This window comes from Pongo abelii, chromosome 22 (genome assembly GCF_028885655.2).
Source record: "Pongo abelii isolate AG06213 chromosome 22, NHGRI_mPonAbe1-v2.0_pri, whole genome shotgun sequence".
Classification (NCBI taxonomy): domain Eukaryota; kingdom Metazoa; phylum Chordata; class Mammalia; order Primates; family Hominidae; genus Pongo; species Pongo abelii.
Window position 1 is genome coordinate 43,751,457 of NC_072007.2, and position 15,677 is coordinate 43,767,133.

General features: G+C 40.4%; 1 protein-coding gene across 5 annotated transcripts in view; it reads right to left on the reverse strand.

Annotated features, from left to right (window-relative positions):
• Positions 1 to 3,240: 3,240 nt before the first annotated feature.
• Positions 3,241 to 15,677, reverse strand: part of TMEM50B (transmembrane protein 50B) — a 39,611-nt gene continuing 27,174 nt past the window's right edge. For 3 of the 5 annotated variants that reach the window (XM_054542424.2, NM_001133519.1, XM_054542423.2), the window contains 3 exon segments: positions 14,536 to 14,628; positions 9,818 to 9,875; positions 3,241 to 4,956 (listed from right to left, as the gene is read on the reverse strand). In XM_054542424.2, the coding sequence (XP_054398399.1) occupies positions 4,911 to 4,956; positions 9,818 to 9,875; positions 14,536 to 14,628 (197 nt within the window). In that variant the 3' untranslated portion in view covers positions 3,241 to 4,910. 5 annotated transcript variants of the gene reach the window in all.

Below are 15,677 nucleotides of genomic sequence, written 5' to 3' on the forward strand. Positions count from 1 at the left end.
AATAAGGGAGAAGTAAACCAACCTAAACTTAAATCCATAGGCCTCCAAGAATCCCAGCGCCCAAACCAGAATTGTCTAGTAGCAACGCAATTGGAAGAATTCTTCCTACTGTGCCCTCCTGCCACCATTTTTATTCCCCATAATCAGGCTGGCCACAGGCTTTTCCCAAAGCCAGCCATGCCCACACCTAAACATTTTCCTCTCCTTTTGTTAATTCCCTGTGTTCTATCTATTCTAAAGCCACCAAAGCAGCAGTTTCCCCAAATTACATTTTTTTTTTTTTTTTTTTTTTTTTTTTTTTTTTTTGAGACAGAGTCTTGCTCTGTTGCCCACACTGGAGTACAGTGGCTTGATCTCAGCTCACTGCAACCTCTGCCTCCTGGGCTTAAGCAATTCTCCTGCCTCAGCCTCCCAAGTAGCTGGGATTACAGGCATGTGCCACCATACTTGGCTAATTTTTTGTATTTTTAGTAGAGATGGGTTTCACCATGTTAGCCAGGCTGATCTCGAACTCCTGACCTCAAGTAATCTGCCCGCCTCGGACTCCCAAAGTACTGGGAGTACAGGCGAGAGCCGCTGTGCCTGGCCCCAAATTACATTTTTCAACATGTTCCAGGAGATAAATTTCCAAGTCTCAGTAATAGAAAACACCATATAACTGACACACAATACACACTTAAAAAAAAAAAAAAAAAACTCTAAGAAAGAAAAGAACTTTACAGAATTTTAAAAAGGTGTTTTGGAGCCTAGTGTGGTGGCTTGCACCTCTAGTCCCAGTTACTCAGGAGGCTGAGGCAGGAGGATCACTTGAGCTCAGGAATTCAAGACCAGCCTGGGCAATATAACAAGACCCCTCTCTAAAAAAGACTAAGCAAGAAGGCGGGGCACAGTGGCTCACGCCTGTAATCCCAGCACTTTAGGAGGCCGAGGCGGGTGGATCACGTGGGGTCAGGAATTTGAGACCAGCCTGGCCAACATGGTGAAACCATGTCTCTACTAAAAATACAAAAATTAGCCGGGTATGATGGTACACACCTGTAACCCCAGCTACTCGGGAGGCTGAGGCACGAGAATCATTTGAACCCGGGAGACAGAGGTTGCAGTGAGCCGAGATCGCACCACTGCACTCCAGCCTGGGTGACAAGAGCAAAACTCCATCTGAAAAAAAAAAAAAAAAATCAAGAAATAAAGAAAGAAAAAACATGTTTAGACCTAGTTCAGCCCAGGGTTTCCCAAGCTTCTTTGACACACACACCTTTTCTCAGGTACACCTTCAGGGCCACCAGTGTTCTACAAGCAACTTGGGAAAGGTGCAACTAAATCTAAAAAGGAGAGCTGAGTGTGGTGGTGCACACCTATAGTCCCAGCTACTCAGTAGGCTGAGGGGAGGACTGCTTGAGCCAAGGAGTTCAACGCAGTAGTGAGCTATAATCACACCACGGCGTTCCAGCCCGGGCAAGAGTGAGACACTGTAAAAAGGACTCCATAAAAAAGAACAATGAAAACAAAGGCTCCTGAGTTGATGTTGTGACTGAAAACCCTTCCATTGGGGAAAAATATAGAGATCATGAGTTCAATGAACCCATGTCAAACCCTCTGGGGGCTCTTGCTCAAGGGGCCAAATTATATGGTTTGATATCATCAATCTTTCCATCTTCCAATTTCAATATGTTGATGCAAATCAATGTCAAGTCAACGTCTTGTGTATAGAAATATATATATACATATATATACACATATATACATATATATACACATATACACATATATACATATATATACACATATAGATATATACACACACACACATATATATACTGGAAAAATACAGCCTCTGGGTTTTTACTCAGTGGCAACAGCACAAGGAATACAAGGATCTTAGAGCAATAAAATGGAATACTCTGATAATACTGGTCCACACACAAAAAACACTCAGATTCAATGACCACTGAATCTATGTGACAGCTTGAGAACTTTAGTAAGGGAATCACATGCATTTGTAGATGATTACCAAAGATTCTGCCCTAACTCATAATATTTCTAAGAGCGGATACCAACATTATCTCTTTTATGTTTTTATTTATTTTTTATTTTTTAGACGGAGTCTCGCTTTGTCACCCAAGCTGGAGTGCAGTGGCGCAATCTTGGCTCACTGCAACCTCTGCCTCCCGGGTTCAAGCAATTCTCCCTGCCTCAGCCTCCCGAGTAGCTGGGATTACAGGGGTGCACTACCACGCCTGGCTAATTTGTTGTATTTTTAGTAGAGACCGGGTTTCAGTATGTTGGCCAGGCTGGTCTCGAACTCCTGACCTCGTGATCTGCCTGCCTCGGCCTCCCAAAGTGTTAGGATTACAGGCATGAGCCCCCACGCCTGACCACATTATCTCTTTTTTTAAAATGAAGAAACAGAAAATTAAGTGATTTGCTCACAACTAAAAAACAAATTCAGGGCTGGGTGTGGTGGTTCATGTCTGTCAACCTAGCACTTTGTGAGGTTGAGGCAGGTGGATGTGTTGAGACCAGTTCACCCAGAACAGCATAGTGAGACCCCGTCTCTACAAAAAAAAACTTTTTTTTTTTTTTTTTTTTTTTTTGACATGGAGTCTCGCTCTGTTGCCCAGGCTGGAGTGCAGTGGCGCGATTTCGGCTCACTGCAAGCTCCGCCTCCCAGGTTCACGCCATTCTCTTGCCTCAGCCTCCCAAGTAGCTGGGACTACAGGCACCCGCCACCACGCCCGGCTAATATTTTTGTATTTTTAGTACAGACGGGGTTTCACCGTGTTAGCCAGGATGGTCTCAATCTCCTGACCTCATGATCCACCCACCTAGGCCTCCCAAAACACTTTTTTTTTAATTAACTGCGTGTGATGACACGTACCTGTGGTCCCAGCTGCTTGGAAAGTGGAGGTAAGAGGATTGCTTGAGCCCCAGCATTTGAAGGTGCAGTGAGCTGTGGTTGCACCACTGCACTCCAGCCTAGGCAACAGAGTGAGATATTGTCTTTAAAAAAAAAAAAAAAAAAAAAATTTCATGGCAGAGTCAGAAATAGAAAAAAACAGCCACCATATCCAGTCAGTCTTCAGGGAAACCTTCAATAACCCTCACATGAGCATTTTACAAGTCTATTTCTTATTTTATAAACGTAACTGCATCTTTAATTGGGTGTACTTGAATAATTGAAAACTGAACAGCAAATCAATTTTTATGGTTCATTTTCTCCAACAAACAACAATATTAAACTGTATGAGAAGTAATATTTATTGCAACAGGTTATGAGGTGGAAACAAATAATTAGTCTTACAATCTGCTAGAAGCATGACAGAGCTTACTAACATTTTGAAGAAAAAACAGCAAAGAAAGAAGTCATCAAACAAGATGGTATCTTGACAAAGGCACAGCGCTCCACAACTGCTTCATACTCTGTGCACAAGAAATCCTCTCAGAGAGAGGAGAGGAGTGATGCCAAACGGGCTTACATTTGAGCCGTGGACACTACCACTGGTATTATTCATACAACCAAGGCTCTACAACACCCCTCTGGAGAAAAAGTGCAACACAAAATCTGTGTAACAAAGGAAAGCAAAAGTAGCAATAAGGGCCCAGAGGAATACAAACAGTGCAAATACAGTACTGCAAACTCAGTAAAAGGAGTTTTTGATTGGAGTATGAACTTTCAAAGTTGAAGATATATTTCGCAGGAATATTCACCCAAAGCTTGAGAGCTACAGCGAAGAGAGACTTGCAGTCGGTAACTGAGTAGATGAAACGCGTAATTTTTCACTAGGTGATAATTCCCTTTGGGAAGAAGTGCTTTATCTTTAATTATTCCACCTTTTGTTAAATGGTTCATGCTTTTAAACTGCGATTGTCTCAAACTTGCTTGCTATTGAATTGTGTAACATCAGATAATGGCAGGTTGTTAAAAGATAACCCCAGTGGATAATTTAAGCTGCTTTTATGAGAAGCATGGTGCTGAGCTGCCTTACACAGTCTTTTTACAGTAACCATAAAAAACTGAGTTTACTTGATCATGTATTATCCCTTCTCACATAAAGTCATATTAGAGGAATTCTTCTTAAAAGAAGCTTTCAAACTAGTCCTTTGGGCATTTAAAAAATCATTATATAAAAGTACACTTCTTCAATACATAAGAACAAACATTTTTCCTTTACAAAAAAAACCTCATTTTTAGGCCAAAATAAATTACAACTTGCTGAACACCTTTTATGGCTCAGTGCTCATTCCAGATACATGAAGCTATATTTTTTTGTACATCTTCAGAAATTAGAGATACTGAGAGTGGTCTTTTTTTTTTGAGAGGAAGTTTCACTTTGTCCCCCAGGCTAGAGTGCAGTGGCGCAAACTCAGCTCACTGCAACCTCCGCCCCTCAAGCAATTCTCCTGCCTCAGCCTCCCGGGTAGCTGGGATTACAGGTACCCACCACCACGCCTGGCTAATTTTTGTATTTTTAGTAGACGGGGTTTCTCCGTGTTGGCCAGGCTGGTCTCGAACACTTGACCTCAAGCAATCTGCCCGCCTCGGCCTCCCAAAGTGCTGGGATTACAGGCATGAGCCACCGTGCCCAGCCAGAGAGAGAGAGTGGTTACTTCTAAAATGACAAGATGATATAACTCTGGCTCAGGGAACAGATCAAGTTCTAAATCTCAGGAATAAAAAACTGATACTCATTATCCAATTCATATAGTCTTGTATTATATACATATTAACAGTCTATGCAATGAAAAATAAAGAAATTTCATAAAACTATTTCAAAACTCAGAACATAAAAATGTAAAGAAACAAAACATTTAATGTACACTCTACTCCATTTGGCAATGTGTACTGAGAGATAAAAAACCTATCTACAAACAGAATATAACAAAAGGAAAATGTGACTTAAGAAGTGATCTCAGGTCCATAGCTCTTCAGTTCTTCCAAATTTGTAGATCAGAGTGCTAGAAAGATAGGAAAACAAATCATGAGGAAAAAACCGATGGAACAAGCAACACAGAATTCATTTTCTCAACATGCTTTGACAGGTACTTCACTGATTCCTTTCTATCAATTTTAAAAATTAAATTAGACATCATGGCAGTGTTGGTCTTAATTTGCTTATTTTGTAAAGCAGTCTGTTAACTACGATGGCTGAGCATAAATGTATTCTTTCCTAAAGCCTGGGAAGTTATTAACAGGCAACCTGTAAGGAAAAGAGACATTTCTCTATGACTCAAAAACAAAAAAATGAATCAATAAATCAAAAAAAAAAGAGAGAGAGACCATTCTCATAGTGACAGGCATTAGGGCCATTTTATGTCTCCAGGAGCCTACCATATCTAAATTACAGTAACTGAAGCACCCTACAACAGACCATGCTGCAATTCTTCATTCCTTCAACAAATAATTATTGTGCACTGAAAACTGGCTACGTACCAAGCACCTAAGTGCTGGGATGAGACTGAGTCCAGACAAACTTGCTCCCTAATGGAGCTAAGGGTCTAAAAAGGAGACAATCAAATAAATATAAAATTCCAACTATAAAAAAATGCTATAAACGAGAGGTGCACAGTATCCTAAGAGTGAAACATAAGGATCAGACTAGTTAGGTCAGGAAAGGTTTTCCTGAGGAGTGGTGACTGAATTGAGATCCAAAAGAAGAGGGGGAATTATCTCGGCCAAGTGAGAGAGGATAAGGAGGCGGGAGCAGAGAGATGGGACACTCCAGGGCCATGTGTTGAGGTGCGGGCACACTAAGTGTTTTGGATTTGAAATGTCAGCAACCCAAGAAGGGATGTGAAGTAGGAATCTGGATATATGGTTTAGGCCTGGAAAGGGACATCTGTGAGTCACTGGCATATAAGCAATAATTGGAGTCCTAAGTACACGAGTTCACCCAGAGACAGAAAAATAACAAGGAGTTTCTTAAGGCCAAGAACAGAGCTTTAAGAGACTTCAAAAGGTAGTAGGCAGGAAGTGGAGGATCAGCTTGCAAGGGAAACAGAGCAGTGACCAGAGATGTAAATAAAAGAGGTTGTACCCCAGAGCTTAGAACAGGTCCAGCACACAGGAAGCACACAGGCTGCCTGATAACTTGCCAGCCTCTGGGCAGAGAACATAGATGACACGGCTGTTAACTATGTCCACCTGAGCATACAAGGTTTCTGTTCATCCAATTGTCATTTAAGTGGATTCATCTACCACCACAAAGTGTTGAATCTGAACTTAAACTTAATCTCTAAAGATTGCCTAAAATGTCTTCATAACTTATCATATCCCCAGAAGGTTGTCAGTCACATGTCAAAGACATGTAAGACAGCAGAAACTGCCAAACATCTTTCAAGACCATAAGGGGAAATCCAGGTAGAGCATGGTGGTCTGAGAGTTGGGGGAGATCACATGGCTAGAGTTTGCCACGCAGCATACAGACAGCCACACAGAGGGAACGCAGGAGATCTGCAGGGGGTGCTCCTTCAGTCTGTGGCTGAGTACTGATCAGTCTATACCTAAGAGGAAACTACCCAAGGGAAGGAAAGAACCACTGGAAAGAACATGTCCCAGAGCTACCACGAGGCTAGAAGAGAGTTCATACTCTCACAAGTCGAGCAGAGAAACCTCGGAATACACGAAGCATCAGAGCATGGAAACACTCAAAGGATATGACTGCCTTAGTAGGGGGACAAATCAGTCCTGGGCTACAGTTGCTCTGGTCCTGCCTATAACAAAGCTTAAAAGACATAAAAGGATCAAATTGTTTTTGAGTCACCTAACTGCATCCCAAAACAAAGCTCAAAAACATTTAAAGGACTAGCAAAGATCCAGTCCCAACAGATTGTATGCAAAGCACCAAACAAGGGAAAATAGGTCCAAAATGAAGAGTAAACAGAAGCAGAAAAAATCAATAGAAGCAGATGCAGAAATGACAGACAATTAATTGGACAAGGACCCTGAGATAGCTATAAATATACTCTGTGTGTTCAAGAAGGCGGAAGAGGGCATGATCATTTAAGAGAAGACACCAGAAATATTTTTAAAGACCCAATCAAGCTTCTAGAGAGAGAAAATACAACGTCTGAGATGAAAAAAATCACTGGATGGCATAGACTAGACATTGCAGAAGTAGAGATTAACTTATTTAATTCTTCAAAGTGACAATGGAGAGATTAATTTTATTTATTTACGTATTTATTTATTTTGAGATGAAGTCTCGCTCTGTTGCTCAGCAATGGTGTGATCTCGGCTCACTGCAACCTCAGCCTCCCGGGTTCAAGTGATTCTCCGGCCTCAGCCTTCCGAGTAGCTGGGATTACAGGCATGCCCCACCATGCCCGTCTAATGTCTGTATTTTTAGTAGAGATGAGGTTTCCCCATGTTGGCCAGGCTGGTCTCGAACTCCTGACCTCAAGTGATCCACCCGCCTTGGCCTCCCAAAGTGCTGGGATTACAGGCGTGAGCCACCATGCCCAGCCGAGATTAATTTTAAAATGTAACAATAGAAACTATCCAAACTGAAACACAAAGAGGAAAAAAAAATCTGACCATTAGCAAGCTGTGAGAGACAACTTCGAGCAGCCTATTATAACATGTAACTGAAATCCCAGAAGGAGGGTGGAGTGGACACAAAAAATGCTTGAAGAAATAATGGCTGAAAAGAATCTAGATTTATTGATGAACTATAAATCTACAGATCCAAGAAACTCAATATACACCAAGCGGAAGGAATATCAAGAAAACTAGACCACAGTACATCATAATCAAATTACTTAAACCCAGTGACAAAAGCAAAGTTTTTCAAGGCTTAGAACTTACTTAATGATTTATGGGGGGTGGGGACAGAGACAGATCAAATTTTATAAATAAATACCTAAATATCCTATGCTGACATTAAAAGACATTCATTCTAGGCCGGGCATGGTGGCTCACACCTGTAATCTTACCACTTTGGGAGGCTGAGGCGGGCAGATCACTTGAGGTCAGGAGTTCGAGACCGGCCTGGTCAACATGGCAAAACCCCATCTCTACTAAAAATATAAAAATTAGCTAGGTGTGGCAGTGCATGCCTGTAATCCCAGCTACTTGGGAGGCTAAGGCAAGGAATTGCTTGAGCCTGGGAGGCAGAGGTTGCATTGAGCTGAGATTGCACCATTGCACATCAGCCTGAGCAACAGAGCAAGAATCCAGCTCAAAAAAAAAAAAGACATTCATTCTAAAAAGCATAGAATGGACTTCATTTTGGGGATATTTTAGAAGACTGCCCCTAAAAAATACTTTTAATATTGGTTTATTTTTCCACTTACTTTAACTTTTCTTAAAAAGGCATTCAGAAAACACAATTTCCCAACAGGTTTTGGATATAATATGCATATCATGTATTAATTATTTTTTTTTTTTTGATATGGAGTCTTGCTCTGTCACCCAGGCTGAAATGCAGTGGCACTATCTCGACTCACTCCAACCCCCGTCTCCCGGGTTCAAGTGATTCTCCTGCCTCAGCCTTCCGAGTAGCTGGGATTACAGGTATGCACCACCACGCCCGGCTAATTTTTGTATTTTTATTAGAGATGGGGTTTCACCATGTTGGCCAGGCTGGTCTCAAACCCCTGACCTCAGATGATCCACCCGCTTCAGCCTCCCAAAGTGCTGGGATTACAGGCCTGAGCCACCACACCTGGCTGGCCACTATATGTTAATTCTGGTTTTTCCTTTTTTCTTCATAAAGGTACTTTACCTGTTGTTAATTTTTTTTTTTTCCGAAAGGCTAGTCAAGTGAAACAATGGGTCTGATAGGGTTTTTTAATAAAACACAGGCTATGGAAGCAGCAGTCTGGATTCAAATCCAGGCTTCTCATTTACTAGCTAGGCATCCTAAAGCAAGCTCTAAACTTTATTTCCTCATCTATTAAAATGGGAATAACGCTGGGTGTGGTGGCTATAATCCCAGCACTTTGGGAGGCTGAGGCAGGCAAATCGTCTGAGCTCAGGAGTTTGAGACCACTCTAGGCAATATGGTGAAACCCCGTCTCTACTAAAATACAAAAATTAGCTGGGTGTGGTGGTGTGCACCTGTAGTCCCACGTACTCAGGAGGCTGAGGCATGGGAATCACTTGAGTCCCGAGGCGGAGGCTGCAGTGAGCCAAGATTGTTCCACTGCACTACAGCTTGGGGTACAGGGTGAGACTCCATCTCAAAAAAAAAAATAAATAAATAAAAATAAAAATAAATAAAATGGGAATAACACCTGACATATATTTAAAATAATTAAATGAGCTTATTTTATCTTATCTTACCTTATTTTATTTTTATTTTATTTTGGTCTCACTCTATTGCCCAGGCTGGAGTACAGTGGTGCAGCCTTGCCTCACTGCAGCCTCAACCTCCTGGCCTCAAGCAATTCTCCCACCTCAGCCTCTTGAGTAGCTGGCACTGTACACCACCACAACCAGATAATTTTTGTATTTTTTTATAGAGCAGGGTTTTGCCACATTGCCCAGGCTGGTCTTAAACTCCTAGACTTAAGCAATCCACCTGCCTCAGCCTCCCAAAGTGCTGGGATTACAGGCATGAGCCACTGCACTTGGCCTAAATGGGAATTTAAAGGGTAAAATATATAAAGGATCCAGCTAAAGTCTTGATACACAGCAAGACCCCTAGTTAAAAGGTCTGTCTTCTCTTATGTAACAGTGGAATTCTCACCTTTTAAAAGAAGTTCTATCATTGTAACCAATCCATGGGATTTACATGTGTTCCATGTATATGCTGCCTTAATTAAGTTGACATTTCTGTAAATGTTACAGGTGTGGTTAAAAAATTAGGCAACTTACCTAAAAAATATAAGTGCATTTTGAAAAAACACAGCTAGTCCCGGATAAACATCAGTATCTACATACATAAAGTAAAACAGATTAGACAGTTATATAGGCAAACGGCAGTAACAAAGTATCAGTGCCATTCATAATGATACATTTTGTATATTACAACATACTGCTATTATTCATTAACTCTAAGACATCTATAATGAAACTGAAAGAAGAAAATGCCAATTTAATTCCCCCAAAGCAAAGGACTGCTCTTACTCTGGATAAAAGTCAAGAACTTACCAAGTTTTCTTTTAGTCTAAAGTAATTGCTGGTTCTAGCTACATCAAAACTGCTGAGGAAGCAGTAACTTGTTCCTTTGCCTCCTACAGCCAACATTGAAATACAAAATCGTAAAAATATACAAAATAAATTCTTGACTTTTAAACAGTCTGTTAATTTATTTTCTTTCATGAATTCAAGAGGTTTTTTGTGTTTGTTTTTAAAGAAATGGGGCCTCACTATATTGCTCAGACTGGAGTGCAGCAGCTACTGACAGGCACAATCATAGCAAACTACAGCCCAAAGTCTTGGGCTCAAGTGATCCTCCTGCCTCAGCCTCCCAAGTGGCTGGGACTACAGGCACACACCACAATGCCTGGCTCTCAATCCAGGAGTTTTATTATGCAAATATGTCAGATATAAATAACAGTTAGAATTTATCATCATTCTCTTTCACTGAATCTATCCTGGAGGAAATGGTTACTATCTTTATAGGAAGAGAAAAGAAACAAAATGGAAACTACTTAAATTTTTGTGGATTATTAACTTTTGTAAAACTACAAATGTTGATTAAAAAAATACTGGAGAGGATGAAGAAACTGGTTCAATTCTGAGCTCTTGATATCATAGCAAACAATACAGCAGCATGGTTAAGAGCTCCAAGTTTGAGCCAGACCCAGGTTTGAATCCTATCTATACCAATGACTAAATGTACGACCTTGGGCAAATCATTTAACCTCAGCATATCTTCATTTCCTCACCTGTGAAACGGGCATTGTAATAGCACCTACTCCAGAGTGTAAGAATTAGATGAGTGACTCTATATAGTGCTTAGAACAGTATCTAGCCTATAAAGTAATATATAAAAGTTAGCTATTACTATGAATATTAATAGTTCAAGCAAATCTGTACAGTAAAAGATTTGAAACATGCCCTAGAAATAAATGCTCTCTGAAATAAAGTCATATTCACTTTACAATACAAAAGTATATTTAGGCTGGGCGTGGTGACTCATACTTGTAATCCCAGTACTTCGGGAGGCTGAGGCGGGTGGATCACTTGAGGTCAGGAGTTTGAGACCAGCCTGGCCAACATGGCGAAACCCTGTCTCTACTAAAAATACAAAATTAGCCAGGCGTGGTGGTGGATGGCTGTAATCCCAGCTACTTGGGAGACTGAGACAGGAGAATCACTTGAACCCAGGAGGCAGAGGTTGCCATGGGCCAAGACTGTACCACTGCACTCTAGCCTGGACGACAGGGCGAAATCCATCTTTAAAAAAAAAAAAAAAAAAAGTATATTTAAATGAGTAATGCTGTTGAAATAGAAAGATGAAATTCACAATCAAGAAATTTATCAATATTTACTAGCTCTTTAAATATTAAGATACAATTGGCTGGGAGCGGTGGTTCATGCCTATAATCCCAACACTTTGGGAGGCCAAGGTGGGTGGAACGTCTGAGATCAGGACTTCAAGACCAGCTTGGCCAACATGGTGAAACCCTGTCTCTACTAAAAATACAAAAAATTAGCTGGGAGTGGTGGCAGGCGGCTATAATCCCAGCTATTCGGGAAGCTGAGGCAGGAGAATCGCTTGAACCCAGGAGGCAGGGTTGCAGTGAGCCGAGACTGCGCCATTGCACTCCAGCCTGGGCTACAAGAGTGAAATTCCAACTCAAAAAGAAAAAAAAAAAAAGATACACTCAATGATAGTACAGCCTTTACAAACAATATTTCCCTACATACCTTACAGAAATGGCAATTTATTCCTATTTTCACCATAGAAACTGTAAAGTTCATGGATCACCTTCAACTGCTAAAGTAAATAAGCAGGAGGCCATTAACCTGAGACTATCTCCCTACTCTGAGTTCTTGTGTGACCCCAACCCCCCACCCCAACCTAATTTATGTAAACAAACTGAAACCTAGGGTTATATTTTTTTAATAAATAGCTGAATTTTGGTCAATCACAAACAGCTAAGCTTTAGCCAATCCCAAGCAGCCAACTGATGAGACCATGCACAAATAGGACAAACATATAGCTACAGACAATCTAAAAATTTCTTGTCTTTGCTTTGTGTTCAGCCTACACCTGCTCATGCTGCTGGGTGCAGCTCTCTGAACCTCTTCTTGGTTCTGGGTCCTGCCCAATTCATGAATCATTCTTTGCTCAAATTGCTAATTTATCTAAAGTTTTTCTTTAACATAACTATGGAGATCTTTTAAGAAAATCAGTGACAGCAGCCCACCCTTCTTACAGTCAGGGATAAAATGAGTTTAAAACACACTTTCCAGCTGGGCACGGTGGCTCACACCAGTAGTCTCAGCACTTTGGGAGGCTGAGGTGGGTGGATCACCTGAGGTCAGGAATTCGAGACCAGCCTGACCAATATGGTGAAACCCTATCTCTACTAAAAATACAAAAATTATCTGGGCATGGTGACATGCACCTGCAGTCCCAGCTACTTAGGAGGCTGAGAAAGGAGAATTGCTTGAACCTGGGAGGCAGAGGTTGCAGTGAGATGAGATCACACCACTGCACTCCAGCCTGGGTGACAGAGCAAGGTTCTGTCTCAAAAAAATACTTTCCTATAAGATTCCATGTGTATGAAATAGATACAGACAGAAAGTACATTAGTGGCTGCCTAGGGCTAGGGGAAGGAGTAATGGGGAGTGACTGCTAATGAGTATGGCAGTGATAAAAATATTCTCAAATTGGATTGTGGTGATGGTAGCATAATTCTGTGAAAATACTAAAAACACTGAACTGCGTATTTTAAATGGCTGAATTATATGGTATGCAAATTACATCTCAATGAAGCTATTTTTAAAAAAGCATTTTCCTTCAGATATGCTTCATACCAGAATTATGTGCTCTAGTAGTATTTTTAATTAACTAAAAAACACATTTTAGATACAAGTGGTGACCAATGTTATTTAAGCCAACCACTGTCCTCTTGTAATCTGACTTATTTTGTACCAAGTGAAAGACAAAGGAAAAACAAAAGTATTCCAAAGATCTTATACTGATCAAACTATGAGACTTAAATGATACTATCAAAAGTACTCAAAAACCAGCTATGAGTCAGGACAAGGAGATGTGACAGTTAAGCAAAGAAGGCTGACAAAGAGATTCCAGAGGTAGAGGAGTCAGAGGATGAATAAACTGTGTTCTCTGAAACTGACTCCTGTCTTTGGAGCAAAGGAAGAGGGCCAGTGAAACAGTCTTCCGACGCTTCCAGAGACACTTCTGAAACTGGGTTCTGTTTTTCATCACTACTGTGAATGAAAAGCTATGGCACCTGGCACAGCCAGAGAACTCAGCATGGTGTAATAAGAGCTCATCCCACTCCATCAACTGTTTCTGTATGAAGAGTATACATATGTGTTCAGTCTTGCCCTTAAAAAACTCCCCCTATATCCGTGACTTAAAAATTACAGGATTGGCTGGGCATGGTGGCTCACACCTGTAATCCCAGCACTTTGGGAGACCAAGATGGGCGGATCACTTGAGGTCAGGAGTTTGAGACCAGCCTGGCCAACATGGTGAAACCCTGTCTCTACTAAAAAAATACAAAAATTAGCTGGGTGTGGTGGCATGCACCTGTAATCCCAGCTACTTGGGAGGCTGAGACAGGCGAATTACTTGAACCTGTGAGGCGGAGGTTGCAGTGAGCCGAGATCACACCACTGCACTCCATCCTGGGCAACAGAGCGAGACTCTGTCTAAAAAAAAAAAATTACAGGATTAGGTTGGAGAGAGAAGGTGTTAATGAAACGAAAGATTATCTACTGGCAATCCATAGATTATCAAATAAGGGGTCTATACCCCTTATCTGAAATCCCTGGGACAAGATATATTTTGGGATTCAGAATTCTTCAGGTTTAAGAACAGTAAGGGAAAGCACATATACTACATAGCATCACCAGCTGGGTATAGACAAGCATCCTATAATCTAATATATCTATTTTCATTCCTACAATAAAACATTTGAATACTTACACTAAATGGGATAAAGAAAATAGTGAGTCCCATGTCAGTTTAGGTCAGGTTTTGCTGCCAAAGTAGTTATAAATAACTTGATTTTCAGCATTTTGTGGATTTTAGAATGGTATATAAGGGAGTGTACACCTGTACTGGTTTCTCACTTTTTCTACTGCAACTCCCAGTAAATGGGCCTCTAGCATAAAATCCTGGCTGTCTAAGGTAAGGAAGGAAAGCAGAAAGTCTGGAGACGGCTGAGAGGTACCAGCTTTGTCAGTGGCTTGGATTTCCTAACCAGGGCTATCCTACTGCACTAAGTGTTCCCACTGACAAGTTTTATTAAACTCATGTATCTTCACACAGAGTAGTATCTTCAATCTAAATGAGTAATTATACTAAATTGTACTCAAGGTAGAGTAAGCCAAATATAAAAGACATATCTGAATCTCTCCTATAAAATACAAGAATACATACTTACTTTGGGTAACATATGCACCAAAAAGAATCCACATGGAAGCAATAAGTGACCCAAACATCAACATGAAACCAATGAAAAGCCAAACTCGAGCACCTGTGTAGAGAAGAGGCTTTATGATTTTGTTCATTTTTGCAGCTCTATAACGTCTTGGGAATACATAATACTAGGAGCCCTGTTAGCCTAATATATATTACGCATATCAAAGATAGTCATATATTTACATAAATCTGCTGTAAGTTAAATGAATGATGATTAAAAAAAAAAACTACAAGAAGTTAAACCATACATGCAAAAGGAAAAAAAGAAAGTTACCTTTTTACTGACTAGAGAAACAAATGCCCTAACTAAAAAATTACGCTGTTGTATATATTATCAAAATAATTGCTCTATTAAAAGTAGCATATGTATTCTGGATAGCCATCACCACGTAGGAATGAGAGACTTCAAATGAAGAAGGACTAATATGTCCCTTTTTAATCAATGGTAAGCTTCTATAATCACACCATTATTCAATATGGTACAAATAACGGCCATTCTTTAGGAGTATATTCAGGCTTTTTTATTGCTGAGGCAGCCAATCTGTACCACATATTCATGAAAACTTCAAAATCAGAAGTATCTCTTCAACCCTGTATTGAACAAAATTCTAGATCTCAATAATGTAAATCATCTGGACACTTGAGTAGATTCAACATATTTTTAGGGAAGCAGGTTAATACTTGCACCAGACCCTGTTTACAGGTATACTGACAGCCCCATCAACCTCTGGAAGGGAAAGAAAGCTCCACTGAAGTAAAAATAAAATCCTAGCCAATTTCCATAACAGAAAACTAAATTTGCCTCAGTTGCAAATATTTTGTTACCAGGGAACAGATTCATTTTAGACACCAGATAAGGAAGAAGCACTGATCAAAGTTCATAATGGTTAGAACAGCTGCTATCTGAGAGAAATAGGTCTCTATATTATCTAAATTTTATTACAATACTAAGCAGATCTCCAGAAATAAACAGTAATGTTTAGTTCTTTGGAGAAATACAATCTCTAAATTATATTCAATCATAGCTTTTATCTAACATGAATAAAAGGAACTATTAAAAATCCTTAAAGGCCAGGCATGGTAGCTCACACCTGTAATCCTAGA